The 21,799-nt window shown below is 41.4% G+C and overlaps 1 protein-coding gene across 1 annotated transcript in view; it reads right to left on the reverse strand.

The window, feature by feature from the left end:
* Positions 1–2,248: 2,248 nt before the first annotated feature.
* The window catches only part of SH3TC2 (SH3 domain and tetratricopeptide repeats 2), a 57,288-nt gene continuing 37,737 nt past the window's right edge, over positions 2,249–21,799 (reverse strand). Inside the window, exons 13-17 of the mRNA XM_063088082.1 lie at positions 11,755–11,905; positions 7,631–7,753; positions 6,250–6,400; positions 4,031–4,227; positions 2,249–2,440 (exon numbers count right to left, since the gene is read on the reverse strand). Of these exons, the coding sequence (XP_062944152.1) occupies positions 2,249–2,440; positions 4,031–4,227; positions 6,250–6,400; positions 7,631–7,753; positions 11,755–11,905 (814 nt within the window). The remainder of the gene's footprint in view (positions 2,441–4,030; positions 4,228–6,249; positions 6,401–7,630; positions 7,754–11,754; positions 11,906–21,799) is intronic.

A 21,799-nucleotide genomic window follows, 5' to 3' on the forward strand; every position in this document is an offset into this window, starting at 1 on the left:
AATCTGGCTAGAGGAGAGTGATGGGTTGGTGGGGAAGAGGAAGGGATCTGTAACCTGAGTCAAATGGAGAATGGCTTGTGGCATGGGTACCAGAGCCAAGCAAGCTTTCCACAAATATAAGATGTGTAACTGCTCTGGAACGCATGAGCCTCTGACCGTCTCCCAGGAACGTTGCTGAAAGGACGCTGCATGAGAGATTAGACTAAATAACCTCAACCACAACAACTCTCCCAGCTCAGGGATTTTATGGCTTGTGGTGGGAGCAAACCCACATCTATTTTACATGGTAGTGGATTAGATCATTTCATGTCCTTCCTGGCAAAGAATACTCTCTAGAGTGTTTTGACAACTAACCAAGAATATATGTAGACAACCTTGGTGACTAGAAGATGCAACAGTCATTCAACTCACCACTCCCATCCCACCCTCCCACACAACCTACCATCTGGTCAGCCCAGAAAGCTAGAAATTAAGGGCAGATGCTCTGACTGTAAAATCTAAGCTAATGCACATCAGGTAGAGAGATTTATGGCTAGATTTCCTTGTATGTTGGCACACTCCAGAGCAAGCGTGGACCATTTGCATCAGGATGACTTGAGTTTCTTGATAAAAATGTATGTTCCTGGGTCAGATAGATCCCAGACCTACTGAATCAGAATTATTAGGGGTAGGAATCAGGAAGTTCATGTTCAACAAGTCCCGCAGGTAATTTGTATCACATTGAGAACACCTGTTGCAGAGCAGTGCTTCTCGGACTTTAGTGTGCAATGGAATCATCTGCAGAGCTTTTTATACCCAGGATTCTGGGCTCTAGAGATTCTGATTTAGAGGCCTTAGGTGGGGCCCCAGAATTTGCATTTCAAACAATCTCACAGGTGATGCCAATGTTGCTGGTCAGTGGGCAATACTTTGAGTTTACTGCCTTAGAGAATTGCTGGTTCCATTATCAAAGAACTCAGGTACTGAGGTAGGTATCTTCTGAAACGATCCCCAATGATTCCCTGCTTCCTAGTATTCCGCCCTTGGTAACCCCCTTCTTCCTTCAGTGTGGGCCAGACCTAGTGACTCACTTATAATGAACAAAATAGGCAAAACTATGGGGTTGTCACTTCTGCAATTAGGTTATGAAGAGACACTGACTTCTCTCTCACTCGCCCTCACTCCTGCCCCTCTCACTCACTCTCTGATGCAGCTACCATGCTGTGAACTGCTCCGTGGAAATGCCCACATGCCCATCACTGTAAGCAGCCCTTGGCCAACAGCCAGTGGGGACTGACTCCTGCCAACAACCATGAGTGAGCTTGCAAATGATCCTTCTCTAGCTGACCTTGAGATGACTGCAGGCTTGTGAGCCACCCAGAGCCAGAGGACCTAGCTAAGTCACATTGGATTCCTGCCCTATGGAAACAGTGAGATAATAAATGTTTCAAGCCACTCAGTGTGTTCTGCAATGACAGATAACGCATACAGATGCTTTGTAAAGGAGCTACACTAAAATCAGTAAGATACATTGGTATTTAATCCATCCTTCAAGTCTCCCATCTCATCTGTCCCTATTATAAAGGAGACAAAATGTGTGTGTAAATGTAAACATGCGATATTTAATGATATACACTATTTACATGTAATTTATGTCATAATTTTCTTAGTGCTCTGTTTTCAAGCCTTGGCCCTTGGAAAGCTTCCCTGGAGTTTCTGAGAGGTTATGTGGCAGGACGGAGATGGTGGTTCCGAGTCAGACCTCATGCCCTGTGCATTCCATCCGGCCATTCTGAGGCTGTGTCTTCTGAGCTAAGAGCATGGTGAAGTCTCTCCTGCTAGTCCCCATGAGCATGAGGACGGGCACCTCCTTTGGTTCTGAAGAAACAAAAGAAAGAAACCCCTGGCAAGGGGAAGGGGCTTTCCCTGAGAAAATCAGTGAAGAGCACAAACTCTCATCTGCTTGCCCTTTAGCCAGTGCGGTGCCTGATTTCCTCACTGGGGGAAGGAAAGAAGGTTCCCAGAGAGCAAGGTTTCTCATCTTCAGAATTATGTGTCAAGAAAGTGCATTTTAGAGGCCAGGATTTTTAATCATTGCTCCATCATCCACTCCTTGTGTGGCTGGAATGATCCCCTCTCCCTCTGGACTTCGCTCTTCTCATTGTAAAATGAGGGGCTGAGCCAGGTGATGACTCAGACCCTGCTGATTAGTATTTAAGAGGCTGGGGCAGAGAGGCAGCCTCTGGCCATGGCAACCAGTCAGCTCTCCTCAGAGGGCCAGGCCCCCACTACTCAGCCACCTCGCCCTCTCCGAGGAACACCCGGAGGGATTGCTGTGCCACAGGGGGCTCTGACAGATGGTGTCCAGCCTGTTCCTAATGGTGTCCTGCAGTTCTTTGTCACCCAGCATGACCGCTGCTGCCAGGGCCAGCAGGAAGTACTCAGTGGCGTCGTGGGCATCCTAACCCCATGGTATGGGGGCAAAGAAGAGACAGCATTAGCAAACACTTCCAGGGCAGATGGGGAGGCAGTGCTGGGGACTCTAGCTTCCTCTGCCCAACATCCCATCCCCATCTTCTCATTCCTTAAGGGAGCTCCTCTCCCACCCCTCTATGGTCCCCAGGGCATTGCTAATCACAGTCCCCCTCCACCTGAGGCAGAGGTGGTACCTTACCAGGCTCGGCCAATCATGAAACATCATTGCTCTGGCAACGGTGCTTCAGGGATGTATTCATGACCCACACATGGCCTACCCATCACTCCCCAGAACTTTTCAGTGTGACCCAGTAGGGGAAATGGTCCCTCCAGTAGCTGGAGGGGAAGGAGGCCAAGAAACAAAGAGAAGTAGAGACATACAGAGTGAAGGGATACACAGAGAGGTAGGAAATCCATGATGACATTTGAGTGCCAGGATCCAGAACTACCTGAAACTAAATCTATACCTCAATTTCCAGTTGTTTAGGTCAATAAATTGCCTTTTTTGCTTAAGGCAGTTTGAGTTGAGTTCTTCCCTTGGAAATCCCTAGAATCCGTGGTTGATACAATCAGACCACACCCTCTTGCCTGCTGAACCACTTCCTGGGAGCTGTGGGCAGAGGCAAGATGGCTAGGGAGTCCTTCGCTACCCCTGTCCCTCCCTACGTAATAGGGATGAGGAATAGATGCTTCTTTGAGTGAGACTCAAAAATGAATGTCTGGTTCCCATTAACCCTCATAAGTCAATAACTAATTCAGGCCAGAAATGAAGTCTGGTAAATCAGGAAAGGACAGCAGAGCTGCCCTGAGGGTCCCTTCAGAGCCAGACACAGGTATGACTCAGAGGCCACTGTATAAAGAGATTAAGGCTGGAGAGGACAGAAACCTCTGGGAAGAGGAAGCCATACCTGGGGACACAGTTTGAGGGTCAGAGTTGTAACAGAGAATTGCAGACCCCCAACACAATTCTAGAAGTGACTGGCAAAACAAGAGGTTCTGGGCAAGCAGGGCAAGCAGGGCTAAAGCCTTCTCAGGACCTAAGCATACCTATATTCAAGGGCCCCATACCTCATTGTCTCAAATACACACCAACATTTCTTATAAAATATAGTTTGATATAATTTTATAAGAAATGAGTTGCAGTTGACCAGTTACCCTGTAACATTTTGTGGACATACAATTAGGTATTAATTTTGATTTTAATTTTGAAGCTTATATTTATTTTGTTTTGGGGTCTCATATATTTTCATAGACTATTGAGGGGACTCACATGTACTAGACAATGTGCGTGTACTGCCTGACAGATAAAGCAGCCCCAGAAATTACAGCAGGGTAAAGAGAAAGAGGAGCTACTATCTATTTCTTCAGCAGAGATGGGATCACTTTTGAGGTCTCCAGTGGGGCCAAGTAGAAATAGTCATTGTGTCCCCTGTGGAGCCACTCCCCACTCTATGAGGCAAGACTCCCCATCTTGGCTCTTTAGTCATCTCAGCTTTACCCCAAAGGATCTCCACCACCTTTGTGTGAGTCAGAAAAGCATATAGCTCTCACATAACCTTGGAAGTCTAGCTCTTACCTTCAGCTGGTAGAAGGTGAGTTGGCCCAGGCGATAATACACCTTGGTATAGTACAGGGCTTCCTTGGGACTCTGCAGCCAGGGTGGACAGAGGGACAGAGTCTTCAGGTAGCAGTCCTCAGCCATCTCATACATATGCAGGGAGTAGTACACTGTAGCCAAGCGGTGAAAGGCCACCAGCTTCTCCTTCTGATTTCCTAGGAATCAGAAGACAGAAAGGTATCCTGTGGCCAACATTTTGCGTCATCATTCACTCACTCATTCCGTAAAACATTTTAAAGGTCTACTAAATGTCAGGGACTGTGCTTGGGGCATAAGAAACAAAACAGATAGGAGATCTCTGCCCTCGTGAAGTTTATTGTCTTCATAGGACACAGAGATTCCTTACATAGTTTCACAAACAACAAATGCAGAATTACACCTGTGCTAAGTGCTGCAGAAGAAAGCCTGGAGCTCTCTAGGAGAGTTCCTCAGTAGACTACATGTGCTGGTCAAAGTTTGCTGAGACAATTCTCTGAAGAAAACTGTCTCCTTATTGCAGATGTCACTAACTCAGAACTGAGAAAGAATTATTTCTAAATCCCTGTGATGGGACCTGCTGACAAGACTAGCTTGATCGAGTAGCTAAGAATACCGTGCAATAATACACAGTTATACAGAATAAGTCCGTATAACAAGCGTCTTCTCCACATAAAAGTCTCTCCTTCAGAGAGTTCTCTGGACTGCTGCCAAGGAGCAGTCACTCCACAGCCCCTTTACCAACTCTCAGTCTCAGATAGGTTGCAGAGACCCAGTCACTTCTAAACCATGCTTTACAACACTGGTTTCCAATGGGTCTATGACTTGTTGTTTGGGGTTTTGGTGGGTTTGTTTTTTTTAATGACTAACCAACCCCTTTAATACAAAGTGACCTTTATAGGGAACAAAGGCTTCCAATGACAACTTTGGAATATTTGCAAGGTAGCTGTTTGATACCATCTAAAAACATGACTTTTAAGCTTCAAAGGGCCAAAAGCAAAAATTAAGACATAGTCCAAGAGGAAGAAAATTCACTGATATGGAAAAATCCAGTCACAGGGAAGTACATGTAGGAAGGGTGTAAATAAAGCCTCTTTCCAGCTCCCGTCCAGGGAGGGGTAGAGATTGCTAAGAGAAAGCTGCCTGGGACCGTTGAGCCTTTCCTGAGATTAGCAAACAGTCACTCAGATGAGGTTTCTTGCAGTAAAGAAAAAGGTAGAAAAGAGAGAGAAAAGTGCAATTAGATACAATAAAGTCCAGTATCATCCACACTGGATGCTCTTGAAAATACCCAGAAGTCCCTTCTAGAATCATCACAGAAGACTCCATTTACCCCTACATCTAATCAAGGCTTCTTTAATAAAACCTGCTTTTCCTCAAGTACCAACATTCATGATGAGTAATTTTTTATCTTTTTTATTCTGCAGTTTTTCTGTTTTAATGACTTACATTATTTCCCACTAGCTTTTGCCGTAAATGCAAGCTATTTCAGCTATATTGTGAGTTAGGTTAATGAGAACCTGACCTTCATTTACACTTTGATTCCATGGGAGAATGTGATTTTGACTAACAACCAATTAAATATTCAGGACACAGTCCTTTTTTAATGGGGGCAAAGCCTATGCATAGAATAAAATACCATTTACCTCATACTCAGGGAACAATACAAACTGTAATATCATAATGATTATAATATAATAATTAGGATTTTTAGCAGCATGTACACATTTTATGTTTTAATAGTTAAGTATTTATTTTAATGTTTTGGAAAAAAGATCAATGATGCATCAAACCTGTGATTTCAGATAAGGCTAAGTTTAAAAAGCAAAGTTAATTTGAATAATTTGGAAGATGCAAAGTTAGTGTGGCATAGATAACACTTACCAAGGGCATAGATAACACTTACCAAGGACTTGCTATGTACCTAGCCCTGTGTTGCAGTCTTTATATGAATAATCACGGGTCTTCATAAAACTGCATGAGGTGGGTGCTATTTTTAATCCTGATTTGGCAATGATAAATTTGAGGCTTATAGAGGTTCAGTAGCTTGTTTCACTTAGGTCTCCCTGACTTTGGACCTGGGATTTGAACCCATGCAATCTAATCTGACTCCAGAGCCTGTGCCATTACTGTTTTGTTGTCCATCCTTGAGTAGTGTTTACCCCTCCCATTCAATATGCCCGACAGTGAAGACCACCGACCTGTGACTGTGCTCAGTCTGGCAGCCAGGGTGGCAAATTCCAGGGCCTTCTCATAGCCTGCAAGGCTGATCTGCAGTTCCGTCAGCTTGTTGAATATCCGGAGCTCTGTTCTCATCACTTTCATCCTCCTTGCTAAAGGAACAGCCCCAGCCTGAGAACAGAGGCACAAGGAACATTTGTGTAGCTGAGAATCATCAGTGCATACCAGGGTCTAGGAGGCCTCTATTCTCCCGGCCGGGGCTGGGTGGATGGGCTAAAGTGAAGGGGGCCGGTGCATTCCCGTGCATGCCTTTTCTCAACTCACTCTCCTGGTCCTTTCTCGTGGTGCTTTATCCAAATCTTAGAGGTGGAAGGATTAGAGGTCATCAGGTCTCCTGAAATTGGGGAAACCTAGAGCAGGAAAGGGAAGTGACTTTTCCCAAGATCACGTGGGAAGTTATTCGCCTCTCAGCTATGTGCTCTCTTAGCGTCCACAGCTCTAATTCATGAAGTACACATATGCATATGCTCATAGTGTCTGAAAGTTCTCAATAAATGTTCATTTCTATATTTTTTTATGGTAGGATTATAGGCAGGTCACTTCGTCTCTCTGAGCCTTAGTTTTCTTGTCTACAAAATGTATATGAAAATAAGCACCTCACTAGTCAGGGACGTGTTTCTTGTACTCCCCACCCCTTGCTCAGTGCCTGGCACAGACTGGGAGCTTGATAATGTTAGAAGACTAAACAATTGAACACACAAATGAATGAATTGCTGAATAAATGAAATTTTAGGATCAAATAAGATAATGAGGTTTCCAAACTTCAGTCAGTGATGAACAATAATTATGATATTTGACATATTTGCTTAACATCTGGACATTTCTTTAATTTGTATTATTTCTCAAATCTTTTATTATCTTGCCTCACTCTTTGCAATAATATCTGTGAAATCATGGGTTTGATGAGCTGGTATTATACACTTTTATTTTTTTTAAATACTTTTTAATACATGCTCAGTAAAATCATAGTAAACAAAAATGTTTATCCATGTACCACTTTATATCATCTCTACCGTGCCACCAGTGGTACATGGAAAACACTGGTAAATGTGGAAGTGTGCTACAAACTGTAAAGTACCATGCACAAAAGAGATGTAATTATTATGGTGTATAATCTTGGGAAGGATCATTTATCAAGCCTGAGAATGACATTTTATCAGATCCTTCCCTGAGCGCCTTCTAGGTTGAAGAGAGGAAGAGTAGGTGGGTGCTGGATATGTAAGGGAGGGAAGAAAAACACCAGCAAGAAAGGTGAAGAGGAATCTGAGATGAAAGCCCAGTGTGTCCCTGCCTACGTTTGTGCCAGAGCCCAGCTCAACACACTGCACAGCCGTGACTTACTCGGTAATACTCCACTGCACGATGCCTATGGCGGGTCCCATTGAAGAACACGTCACCTGCTTCTTCGTAGAGCTTGAGAGCCAGGAAGGGCTCCTCTGCCTTCAGGGCTGTCTGGATGGCAGCCTGGGTGGGATAGAGACGGCTGTCAAAGAAGAGTGAGGGGCTTCCAGACCTCCCCAGGACTGGCAGGAGTAAGATGCAGACCACCTAGTTTAACCCTCTGTTACAGTCCCCCAAATCCAAAATTGTCCTACGCACTCATAGGGCTAGAAAAAAGACAGAGCATTTCCCCATCATGGTACAAGAGGTTACTTTTGGTGGTGCTAGAGATGAATTTTAGCAGCACATGGATAGGCATTTTATATTTTAATAGTTATGTATTTATTTTAATGTATTTTAGAAAAAAGGATCGATAAAGTATCAAGTCTGTGATTTCAGACAGCATTGTTTAGCATAAGGTTAAGTGTAAAGCAAGGTTAATTTGAAGTTGGATTTAAAAAAATAAGCAAATAATGGTATAGAATGTACATGGATATAGCAAAACTATTTTCTTGATGTGTAAATGACTGAGATTAAAAAACAGTGATCTAATCCAACACCTACTCTTTCTGGATTAAGATAGTAAGGCTCAGAAAGAATGTGGAAACTCTCCAAGTTCACACCAATAGTTAGTGGCAAATAAATGCTAGTGTCTTCCAGCCCACTACCCTTCTCTTAGCCCCAACAGTCTCTTTATCTCTAGCAAGCTATTTCATATTGCACCTCAACCAAATGTGAAGAGGAAGTTGAACAGTGGAGAGTGTCAAGCCGCATCTGCAGCACAGTTACACAACCTCAAATAGCCTTAGGTGGAGAATGATTCACATTAATGAAAACAACCCCACCGAACATCACGTTAGGTGTCAGCCTGGGGTTGTGCGGGACCTTAGACCAGTTCTGGCCAGTGAGCACTTAAACACTCGGGCAACTCTGCAGTTATTGCTGTTGCATGTGCAGCTACACAGAGAGGGCCAGTGGCATGGAATCCCGGAGTCAGGAGTTTTGCATGATACAGTGCACAACCCAAACAGCTACCTCTCGGCTCCAGTCTCCCAGTCATGACAGAAGATTGAATTGTCTGCTCTTTGAAAACCCTTCTAGCTCTAAAATCCCAAGGCAGAATAGTGTAGAAGCTGAGAAGTGAAGACTCTAAGTCAGACTGCCTGTGTGCAACTCTCAGCTGCACCACTTGCCAGCTGTATCATCTTGGGCAAGTTACTCAGCCTCTCTGAGCTTCATCTGTACAGTGAAAATTATACTAGAAACTTCTACTTCACTTGTAATGAGAACTGAACTACATTAGCCTGGTGAAGTGTTTAGCAAAGTCTCCTGTTCATAGGAAGCATGCAACAATGTTATGCAGCCATTGTTAAGTCTCAACAGAAGGGAGTCTGTGCAAATTTACATAACAGTATAAAGGAGAATTAAATGAGAGAAAATAAAACATGGGAAGGAAGAAAAGATAACAGGCAGTTTTTGATGAAATAAAACATTTCACATACCATCATATTATCTAATGTCAGTATTGTACAGATAATAGTTATAATAGTAATAACAATAAAATACCATTTATTTATTTATTTTTTTTACGTGTGTTATACATGAGTGTTTAATAGAGTTAAATATGAATAACAAGCCATCATAATGGTAAAGAAATTGACTACCCGAATGAAACATTTCTCCCAGTAAGGCCAGCAACTCCAGGTATATAACTAAGCATATACACACGCACACATGCACACACATGTGTATACCATCACTGTCATTTTATTTATTTATTTATTTATTTTCCTAATTTATTTATTTATTTATTTTCGACTAAGAGATATTTTATTTTCTTTTTTTTTCTTCTTCTTTTTTTTTTTTATTTTATTTTGTCGATATACATTGTGGCTGATTATTGCTCCCCATCACCAAAACCTCCCTCCCTTCTCCCTCCCCCCCTCCCCCCCAACAATGTCCTTTCTGTTTGCTTGTCGTATCAACTTTAAGTAATTGTGGTTGTTATATCTTCTCCCCCCCCCCCCCGGTTTCGTGTGTGTGTGTGTGTGTGTGTGTGTGTGTGTGCGCGTGCGCGCGTGTGTGTGAATTTATATATTAATTTTTAGCTCCCACCAATAAGTGAGAACGTGGTATTTCTCTTTCTGTGCCTGACTTGTTTCACTTAATATAATTCTCTCAAGGTCCATCCATGTTGTTGCAAATGGCAGTATTTCATTCGTTTTTATAGCTGAGTAGTATTCCATTGTGTAGATGTACCACATTTTCCATATCCACTCATCCGATGATGGACATTTGGGCTGGTTCCAACTCTTGGCTATTGTAAAGAGTGCTGTGATGAACATTGGGGAACAGGTATACCTTCGACTTGATGATTTCCATTCCTCTGGGTATATTCCCAGCAGTGGGATAGCTGGGTCGTATGGTAGATCTATCTGCAATTGTTTGAGGAACCTCCATACCATTTTCCATAGAGGCTGCACCATTTTGCAGTCCCACCAACAGTGTATGAGAGTTCCTTTTTCTCCGCAACCTCGCCAGCATTTATCGTTCAGAGTCTTTTGGATTTTAGCCATCCTAACTGGGGTTAGATGGTATCTCAATGTGCTTTTGATTTGCATTTTCCGGATGCTGAGTGATGTGGAGCATTTTTTCATATGTCTGTTGGCCATTTGTATATCTTCCTTAGAGAAATGCCTACTTAGCTCTTTTGCCCATTTTTTAATTGGGTTGCTTGTTTTCTTCTTGTAAAGTTGTTTGAGTTCCTTATATATTCTGGATATTAATCCTTTGTCAGATGTATATTTTGCAAATATTTTCTCCCACTCTGTTGGTTGTCTTTTAACTCTGTTAATTGTTTCTTTTGCTGTGCAGAAGCTTTTTAGTTTGATATAATCCCATTTGTTTATTTTTCCTTTGGTTGCCCGTGCTTTTGGGGTCGTATTCATGAAGTCTGTGCCCAGTCCTATTTCCTGAAGTGTTTCTCCTATGTTTTCTTTAAGAAGTTTTATTGTTTCAGGGTGTATATTTAAATCCTTAATACATTTTGAGTTGATTTTAGTGTACGGTGAGAGGTATGGATCTAGTTTCATTCTCCTGCATATGGATATCCAGTTATTCCAGCACCATTTGCTGAAGAGGCAGTCCCTTCCCCAGTGAATAGGCTTGGTGCCTTTGTCAAAGATCAGATGGCAGTAAGTGTGTGGGTTGATTTCTGGATTCTCTATTCTATTCCATTGATCAGTGTGTCTGTTTTTATGCCAGTACCATACTGTTTTGGTTATTATAGCTTTGTAGTATAACTTAAATACCATTTATTAAGCCTTTACTAAGTCCTGAGCACTTAGTAAGTGTGTACAATGCATTTGCCACTATGCACATGAGATGTATGTTTGTGTGTGTGTGTGTGTGTGTAGTGCACATATAAGGTAAGATTAGGTAAGAGATATATATATACATATAACATGTATACAAATATGTATCTTACCTAATCCTTGCACTAAGAGATTGGGTTTCCCCATGAAGAAATTGAGGCCCAGAGTGCTCATGTAGCAAGCCCAAAGTCACACAGTCCATGATCAATGCCTCCATGATCTGATTCCAGGCTTTTGTCTCTTCAAAGCTCAGGCTTTTAATCACTACACTATACCACATTTCAGATATTAAAAGTATGAAAACAAAAAAATACCCACGAGAGAACAATGTTGTTAAATACCCCCACACATCAACCTTGCCTCAAATTGCAGCAAAATCCTAAAGTCAAAGTGCACATTGAGCTTTGGAAAGATGGGTATTCTTAATGTGATAGGTGAGCAATGGCTCACATCCCCCCAGGGCTCACATCCTCCCAGGGCTCACACATGGATATGGGACTCAGGGACTGGCTGTTTGCCACCAGTACTCAGCCTGCCGGACTGCTTAGTTTCCGTCATGTGTCCAGGGAGCAGCCCAGTGTTGATCCTCTGTCCAAGGGCTTGGCATGGACATCATGCCTCTCTAATTCCAGCTGGTCAATTTGGAGAGCACACCTACCGCTCCAAATAGCCCAAGTCGTCAGATCCCTGAGAGCTCTGCAGGAAGCCTACCTGCAGGTACAGCTCCACCAGCTCATCTTCTCGCATGAGGTAGTGGAGTCGCCCTGCCCCGAGCCAGGCCTCAGCGGCCTTATCTCTCTCCCCCAGGTCGATGAAGATACGCAGGCTCTCCTTGATGCATGTGAGGGACTTCCTGAGGGACCTGGAAGGTAGACACACATTTGTGAGATGTAAGGACTCAGAGTTCACTCAGCACAGAAAGAAACTGAGGCTTTGGAGGGAAAAACTGTCACAGATCACACAGAGAGGTCAGGATTTGATTTCAGTCCTGCCTCTGCCCCCAACCAGCTATGTGACCTTGAGAAAGTACAGAACCTGTCTGTGCCTTGGTTTCCCCATCCCATAAAATAGGGTTGTGTTTGTACCTGCCTAAGAGGATTGTTGTGAGATTTAAATGAGATAATAAATCTAGAGTGATTAGAGACAGTGCCTATCACATAGAAAGCACTTCATGAATATTTAAATTTAGTTATTATTATTATCATTATTATTATTGACCCATAGTCCATCAATCTTTCGACTGCACTATAGCATTTTTTTCATTAGCATCTAGCACTCAGTAGATACTGAATCCATATTTATTGAATGGATGCACAAATGAGTGATCATAGAGGTAACCTTATATCATCAAAAGATTTTGATGTTTGTACGAGAAGAGAAATCAAAGTAGGGTAAAAGTTTTAAAAGGCTGGTGTTTAATGGAGTATTTAGTTATGTGGAAAACCGTCTTACGTAGAAAACTCTTCCTGCCTGACAGGGATTAAGGAAGAAATGAGTCATAGGTAATGTAGTGTCACACAAATTCAGAATTCTAGAACAGGAACGAACACTGGGCATTATCTAGACAGTAGTTCTCAACCCCAGCAGCAATTAGAATCACCTGGAAGCTTTTTAAACATACATACACAGCCAAACTCTTCCCTAGTGTGTTGAAAGGCCAGAGCCCTGCATTCTGGGAGTGTGGCTCAGGCACCAGCATTGTGTCAAAGCTCCCCATGTGACTCTACCATGGGGCCTGGGTTGAGACTTGCTAATCTAGTGCAACCCCCTTATTTTATAAAGAAAACAGGCCCAGAGATAGAAGGAACTCACATAAAGTTGTACAGCACGTTAGGGGAAGATCCAAGACCAGCTTTCCCTTCTCCTGAGTCCCAGCCCAGGACTCGTCCACAACACCCCTACTTCTCAAAGTGTGATTCCTGGCATATCTGCATGTCATTCACTAAGGGGCTCATTAAAAACACAGACCCCCAGAGCTACCTCGGACTGACTGAATCAGAATCATTACAATTGCAATCCAGGAATCTGAATTACTAAAACACGTCCAGGTTACGCTCATGCACACCAATGTCTGAGAACCACTGCACCAAACCATGCAACTCCTGAACATGCTGATCAGCATCAGCCACACCTGGGGACAATTAGGTAGGAAGTCCTCGTCAAATGCAGCTACCACCTCATCATGGACAATTCAGCCACTGGAGCCCTTTGTGCACAGTGATGCAAACAAGCATTGCCTCTAACTAATGAGGCCCTCAGTCTTTCTTGGCAGTAGGCAGCTGTTGGCCTTCTGCAGAGAGTGCCAGGCACTTGGCCCAGGTAAGAACTGGGAAGAAAGAACTCAAGCTGTCTCCACTGCCCTGTCTTTGACACGAGATTTGCTGAGGATGATCACTGGCCACCCTCTCTCAAGTATTAGAATGTCAAACTTGCTGCTGCTGACAATGTTCTGTGAGCTGAGAAGCTGCACACAATGCCAAGGTGATCCCCAGCCTCCCTGGTTGAGCTCCAATAACCACAGGCCTCCTTCCCTATAGGAAGCTCTGTTCTCTCCCCACTCTGTACCCACGAACCTCAAGCAGGGTTAAGAGGCTTGGTAAGCCTGGCCTCCACCGCTCTCCCTACTCTCACTGGAACAGCTGATGAAGACAGGACCCATAAATCTCATCCTGATCCTATTTCCTGCTGTCCTGGGATACCCTTGGGCTTTAGTTGTTTTCCCCAGACCCTCAAAAAGCAAGATTTAGGTTATTACAAAGAGGTCAACTCACAGAGCAGGAATTTGCTTCTTGGATTTTCCTGAGTTCATTATGACTATGGAAGAGAGCAGATCACTATTTCTCTCCAAGAAACACCCATTGGCAGAAGGCAAGACAACAGAGACTCCGATACTCACACAGCACCATTGAGACTCCTTGTGAACGGAAGATTGTCCAAAGACAACTGCTTCTCACCAAGACTTACACCTGATCCATGATCTTCAGTAAAAAACAAGTGCCTCTGTGAAATTGGGAAGTGCTCTCCAGCTTTCTTGGTTTTTTCCTATCATCATTCACCACCTCACTATTTTACATCTGCCGGTGGCTGTGCTGTGTCACACACCAGCTGAGCCCTGGCTTGACCTGCAATGGCCCAGCAGCCCAATTTCTCCAGCCACCACCTGCAGGCTCTAGGTCCGGTTCAGCTTTTAAATGAAGAGAAGCAAGGAGCACTGCTGGTGGGTCAGCATTGACTCAGCCTTGTGCACTCCTGGGTCTCTTATGCATGTGCCCTGCTGTGATCTCTCTCTCCTTTCCCATCTTGATTCTTCTTTTTTTCTCATTTTTCCTGTCCCCAAGTTCAGTCTCTGAGGCTGAGTCCCTGTTTCTTCTTTCTTATCTGAACATCAGGTATGAGCCTGTGGCAAAGTGACCCCAATACACCTGCACTCCCAGACTTCCTCCTACCCACCTTGCTGAGGCTTTCCAGATCCCTGCCTTGCCTGAATGAGTCTAACCTCTGGCCAAAACCCAGCATCCTCTAATTGGTCCTGTCCTGTTTTGATAACAAGAACTGCCATTCACTGAAGGCTGACCCTGTTCCCGGTGTTGGGATATGCAACTTCAGTATACATTCTCTCATTTAGTTCCCAGAGAAATCCTGAACCATTAGGGTTCTTAGCCCATTTTACAAATAAAGAAACCCAGTGTTTTTTGTTTGTTTGTTTGTTGTTGTTTTTGAAACTTATCCAAGTCTCCCTGCTCATTTCTAAAGCTTTATTTTGAGCTCTCTGCTGCTTCATCTTATAACAGTGACAATGGCAGTGTTGTTACCTGGCATTTGCTGAGCACTTAGCATGTGCTAGATGCTTTACAAACAAAATTTATTTAATCATCACAACAGCCCCAAGAGATCAGTACTATTATTTTATCTATTTTGCAAATAGAAAAAAATAAGGCTCAGAAAGGGTAAGTAGCTTGCACCCGGTAATGAACGCTCTTTAAACCAGGATCTAACCCTGAGTCTGACTCCAGAATCCCCACACTCACACCCTCAAGTGATACTTAATTTCTGACTCAGATATCACCCTGTGGGAATATTTTTGCTTTCCTGTACCACTTTAAAAACCCTGGGGTTTTTAAGGACATAAACTGTTTTAAACCTTGACAAAGTTTCCTCATCTGCAAAAGTGGGGTGGTAGCCTTGTAATAAAGTGAGGACATACTGGCGAGAGAAATTCTTTCCTTGTTTAGGATCATAGAAGCGGTAGGGATCAGTCATATTAGTTATACTGAAAAAAGCAAATACTGAAGCACATTTTTCAGTTCCACAGAAAGAAGAAGCATAAGAATAAGTAAAAGCCAGAAGCAATGTTTCCTAGGCTACTATCATGTTCACATGCAAAGAACTGATCATTATTTCATAAAAACCTATTACAGGCAAGGAATTCCTTCTTCCTAAAAATAATATTATGTATATCCCTTGCGGGCACTCACCACAACTCATGTGATAACTTTGGTGACTATTTATATAATGTCTACTTCCTGTACTATTCTGTAAGCATTGTGAGCTCAGGGACTCCTTTTCCTTTGTCCAGTTTCTAGCACAGTGCCTGGGCCATAGTAAATGCTCAGTAAGTATTTGTTGAATTGATTCAATAGAGTCACAAAATTCTCATGGACTCAACCTGGCTCAGCTCTAGAGCATGGTGTCAATCTGTGTGTGTCATCTGAAGACAGAAGTCGAGAGCCTCTCCCATTGAGAAGCTGAAAAATATACCAGACTAGATTCTGTAGTTGTCACCGGGAAGGCAGAGAGAGCATGATCCTGAAGGTATTAGACAAAGGGACAGCAAAGTGTCCCAAGGCAAAAACCTGAAGGCTGGGCCAAGGTTTGCAGCATCTACTTGCCCTCCCCCACTATCTCCCACCTCTAAACGCTAGAGGAATTCAAATAGGAGGAATTAAAATCAGTTAAAAGCAGCATGGGACAGTAAAAACCACCTTAAATTGAGGTGTCAGTGATCTGAGCTAACAGCAGTGAAACCAAGAGATGTAATCAGTCTGCATCTCTGTAACAGGCAGCAATCCTACCTGATGAAAAATGAGACCATTGTCATTCATACAACTCCATGAGGTTTCACTATATAGCCACCCACACCTGTTGTTTATCTAGGGCGAAAATTGTTGGCTGGGCAGATAGAGTACATACAGCATACTTAAGAATATGCACTCTAGATCAAGAGTTGGCAAACTATGACCCAGGAGCCAAATACAGCTTTCCACCTGCTTTTATAAATAAAGATTTATTGGAACAGAGTCACATTCATTCATTGATGTATTGTCTATGCCTGTTTTCTCACTACAACTGCAAAGTAGAGTAGTTGTGACAGAGACCAGATGGCCCACCAAGCCTAAAACATTTACCATCTGACCCTTTATTAAAAAGTTTGCTAACCCTGCACTAGATTCAGCCTGTTTGAGTATCAATCCCTGCTGTGTGGTCTCATGCAAGCTGTTTGGCTTCTTTAGCTCTCAATTTCCACAACTCCTTCTACTTCATATGGTTATTCTGTGATTTATGCATTGCTTAGTAGACAACGCATGCTCACTGAATGCTTTCTGTTACTATCATCACCTCCGTTTTCATTATGGATGCTCACTGTGTAGCTCCGGAGGCCCACTGCAATGCCCTACACCCACCCTACTTCCACATCCCCTCCTAAAGGACAGGTTTGAGTCTTCTTTCTACCCATATTCAGTTCATTACCAAACTCTGTTAAATCTACAAAATGTCCTTCAAATGTGTCCCCACCTTTCTGTTGCAACATATATTTTCTCTACCTGAAATGCTATTTTCTACTTTTTAAAATGGTTCTTATCCTTTAAGGGCCTCCTCACAAGCTACCACCTCATAAAGTCTTCCCTGACAGATATCCCCACCTTTGCTGAAAATATTCTCCCCTTTCCCACCAACCTATCCCTGTAGAAGCCTGTCCCTTCTCCCGTGAACACTTCCTGCCTATGCTTGCAATGGCTTTGAGCTTTGTGAGAATGAAAATCCCTTTAGGGGAGTTTAGTTGAAGAAATGTGTCCTTTACATCAAGACCCACTTAATAAATTCCTCCTAGAAATTGGTGTTGGGAAAAAATTGCTCTGACAGGTACACTTATTTATGTCCTTTTTCAGACAGTGAGAACCTCATATGGATTTCCCCCTTTTATCTCAGCTACCAGGAAGTTTAGCACTAAATTACAGTAACCACTCTCAGGTGTGTGGAAACACCTATTTATCTGTGTCTGTTAATTGGTCTTTGTTCTTTTTTATTTTTTGAGTTCCTTGTAGGAGCAGGTTTATACATGCTAAATAAACATTGTATTACAACATATTCTCTTTGATGAACTGGCCATTCTGCAACGAGAAAGTGACCTTATATTTGCAGGGGTTTTCTCTGACACCTAAGGTATTCCCAGTCTTCCTCTTAGTATTACACAGATTGGAAGTAAAGCAGAAGAAGTGAGTGTTTATTTCCTCTCTATTATGTAAATAAGAATCTCAGAATTTAGAACTATAGAATATTAGGATTAAAAATCCTAATCCAGATCAACTTCCAGATGATGGAGTAAGAACCTCCAAAAATTCACTCCTCCATAAAAGCAATGAGAACACTGGCAAAAATTGTCAAAGTAAGCCTTTTCAGAACTCTAAAAATTAACCAAAGTTTTGCAAAAAGTGTTTATTCAAGAAAAATGGCTGGATATTATTAAAAATAGTGAGATTTGCTGCTTTTCAACTGGACCTTGAGTCATCCTAGTTGTCCCAGCTCTGTGGTAGCCTTAAAATTCAACAGCCTTACAATCGAGGTAGCTGGAAAAACCAGCAGCCTAGCAACCACTGTAGGAAACAATGAGTTTGGAATCCCCCAAAGTTCCATCCCCAGAGAATTGTAAAATTTTGCCCTGTCTGGACATTCTCTGAAAGCCCCACTAACAGGGCTCATTTTTATTTGGCCTGACTCAGAGCTCATCCAATGCAAAACACCCTTTTCCCTGGGGTGTTCAACAAAAAAAAAAAGAAAGAAAAGGAAAAAAATCAGCAGTAATTATTTAACACTATCACTTTCTGAGGTGGTGAAAACATCTAGAATAACAAGAATCTGAAAAAAACATAAAAGGAAAAGTTGGAGAATGAGATGGTCATAAGAAAGCTCTGACATATTCTGGGAAATCTAGAAGATCACATGTATGCGCAGGGCTGTGTGCATGCCCAGGAAACACCTGAGATTGCTATAAGTTAAAATGTTAATTATAATCCCCAGGGTTACCACTAAGAAAATAACTAAAAGAAATGCAGTATAATAAGTAACAAAAAAAGTAAGATGAAACACTAGGAAATATCTATTGAACACAAAAGAAGTAAATAACTGAGGAATAGAAACAGAAAGATATAAGATATATAGAAAACAAATTACAAAATGGCAGACATAAACCTATCTTACCTGTGATTAATTAACTGTAAATAGATCAAACAATTCAGTTGAAAAACAGGGATTGACAGAATGGGATTTTAAAGAATGACTGCTATATGCTGCCTACAGTAGAAACTCTTTAGATTCAAAGACACAAATAGTCTAAAAGTACCTTGTGAACAGTAACCAAAGACAGCTGGAGTAGCTATACCAATATCAGATAAAAAGACAAAAATTGTCACTAAAGATGATGAAGGACACTTTATGATGATAAAAGACTCAGTCCATCAGAAAGACATAATAATATATACATGTGCCCAATAACAGAGCCCCAAAGTGCATGTAGAAAAAGCTGACAGAATTGAAGGGAGAAATAGACAATTCAACATAATTGGAGATTTTAATAAGCCACTTTAATAATGGATAGAACAGCTAGACATAGAACAACAGGAACTAGAAGACTTTAACTGTAATTAGACCTAACAGATATCGATAGAACACTACACCAAACAACAACAGAACACACGTTCTTCTCAAGAGCACATGAAACATCCTCCAGCATAGACCGTGTTAGGACACAAAACAAAAGTCAACAAATTTAAAAGGAATTAAATCATACCAAGGATGTTTTCCCACCCCAATGGAATGAAATTAGAAATCAGTAACAGAAGAAAATTTGGGAAATTCACAAATATCTGGAAATTGAACAACATAATCATAAATAACCAATGCGTCAAAGAAGAAACCACAGGAATATTAGAAAATACTTTGAGATGAATGAAAACAAAAACAAAATTTACGAAATGGAGTGAAAGCCATGCTCAGAGAAAATTTTATAGCTGTAAATGTTTATATTAAAAAAGAAAAATAATCTTAAATTAGTAGCCTAACATTTCACCTTTAAACACTAGACATGAAAGAACAAAGTAAACCCAAAGCAAGCAGAAAAATGGAAATAATAAAGATTGGAGCAGATATACTAGATACAGAGACTAGAAAAGCAATAGAGAAAATCAATAAAACCAAGAGTTGATTTGTTTAAAAGACTTTTTTTAAAAAATAGTAGACCTTTCTTTGGCTAGTCTGATCAAGAAAAAAAAAGAAGGAAGAGACTCAGTGATTAAAGTGGGGACTACCAGCAGCCTTACAGAAACAAAAATGATTATAAGAAAATAGTATGAACAATTGTGTACCAACAAATTATATAAATTAGATTAAATGGGCAAATTCCTAGAAAGACAAAAACTATCAAAACTGCTCAAGAAGAAACAGAAAATCTGAATGAATCTACAACAATGGAATACTACTCTATCATAAAAAAGAATGAAATTCTGTCATTTTCAGCAACATGAATGAACTTAGAGAAAGTTATGTTAAGTGAAATAAGCCAGGCACAGAAAGTGAGATACCGCATGTCCTCACACATAAGAGCTAAAAAAATAAACAAATAAAAGAGGAAATAAAGAAATATACAACAATCACAATAATTTGTTGAACTTTCAAAAGGAGAGAACAGAACTGAGGCCACCAGAGGTGGGAAAGAGGGAGGGGTAGAGGAGGGTAGCAAGAAATTGGTAATGGGCCACAAAAAATGATTACATGGTGTAATGTTGAATATACTAACTATCCTGATTTGAGCACCACATACTGCACATAGGTATTGATATTCAACACTATATCCCACATATATACATGATCAATTATGTTCCAATTGAAAGATAAAAAACTCAAAATGCTGAAGAGATTGAATTAGTACTGAAGAAACATCTTACAAAGAAAAGCCCAGGCCAAAGGGATAAAGGGCCACAAATAACAATGATAGTGTATACTATTGAATATAATAGTTATTCTGACAAGTGAGCATCACATATTGCACATGGGGATTGATGTTCAGCTCTGTACCCCACAGATATGTACAATCAACTCTATTACAATATAAATAAATAAACAAATAAATAAATAAGATAGTGGAAAAGCCCAGGCCCATATGGCTTTACCTGTGAATTCTACCAAATGTTTTAAAAAGAATTAACACCAATTCCTCACAAACTCTTTCAAAAAATAGAAGAGGAGGGAACATTTCTCAGCTCATTCTATGAGGAACAAAAAGTGAAAAGACAATCAATGGGCTGGGAGAAAATCATATATCTGATTTACAAATAGCATATCTGATAAGGGACTTGTATCTAGAATATATCAAGAATTCTTACATCTGACAATAAAAAGACAAACTGCCCAATTTTAAAATGGGCAAACGACTTGAAGAGACATGTCTCCAAAGCTGAGATACGAAGGGCAAGTAAGTGCATGAATCAATGCTCAATATCTTTAGTCACTCGGGAAATGCAAATCAAAACCACAATGAGATACCATTTGCCACCCATTAGGATGGCTAAAATGAAAAAGACGATAACAAGGCTGGAGAGGATATGGAGACAGAGAAACCCCCATCCATTGCTCATGAGAACGTAAAATGGTGCAGTCACTTTGGAAAACAGTCTGGCAGTTCCCCAAAAGTTTACACATAGAATTACCATACAACTCTGTAATTCTGCTCCTAGGTAGATACCAAGAGAACTGAAAACACACCTTCACACAAAAACTTTCATGAATGTTCACTGGCAGCATTATTCATAATTGTCACAAAGTGGGCACAATCCAAATGTCCATTAACTGATGAATGATTAACAAATGTGTTATATCCATACGATGGAATATATTATTCAGCAGTAAAAAGGAACAAAGTACTGACACATGTGGCAATGTGGATGAAACTTGAAAACATTATGGTAAGTGAAAGAAGCTAATCACAAAAAGACAAATATTGTAAGATTCCATTTACAGCAAATGTCCAGAACAGGCAAATCCATAGAGACAGAAAGTAGACTAGTGGTTTCCAGGGCTGGGGTGGGCGTGGGTAATGAGGAGTGACTGCTAATGGGTACAGGCTGTCTCGTGGAGGGCATGAAATTTTCTGAAATTAATACATAACTGTGAATGTACTAAAAACTGAGTCGCACACTTCAAAGGCTGAGTTTTGTGGTATGTGATGTTGTTAAGAAGATCCAGATCCAACTCAATTCGGGAAACTCTTCTGTGACTTTCCTGAACAGCCAGCCGCTGCTTGAATACTTGCAATGACAACAGGCTCAACCTCACATAGTGTAGATTGTTCTGGTTTAGGATAGTTATTTCCATTTTTTTCCCCCTAATCATTGAATTCCCCAGCACCTACCACAGTACCTGACACACAAGAAGGGCTCCCATAGTGTGACAAAATGCTGGATCAACATTTCATACTGATATTTAT

The sequence above is a fragment of the Cynocephalus volans genome, chromosome 2 (genome assembly GCF_027409185.1).
Source record: "Cynocephalus volans isolate mCynVol1 chromosome 2, mCynVol1.pri, whole genome shotgun sequence".
Classification (NCBI taxonomy): domain Eukaryota; kingdom Metazoa; phylum Chordata; class Mammalia; order Dermoptera; family Cynocephalidae; genus Cynocephalus; species Cynocephalus volans.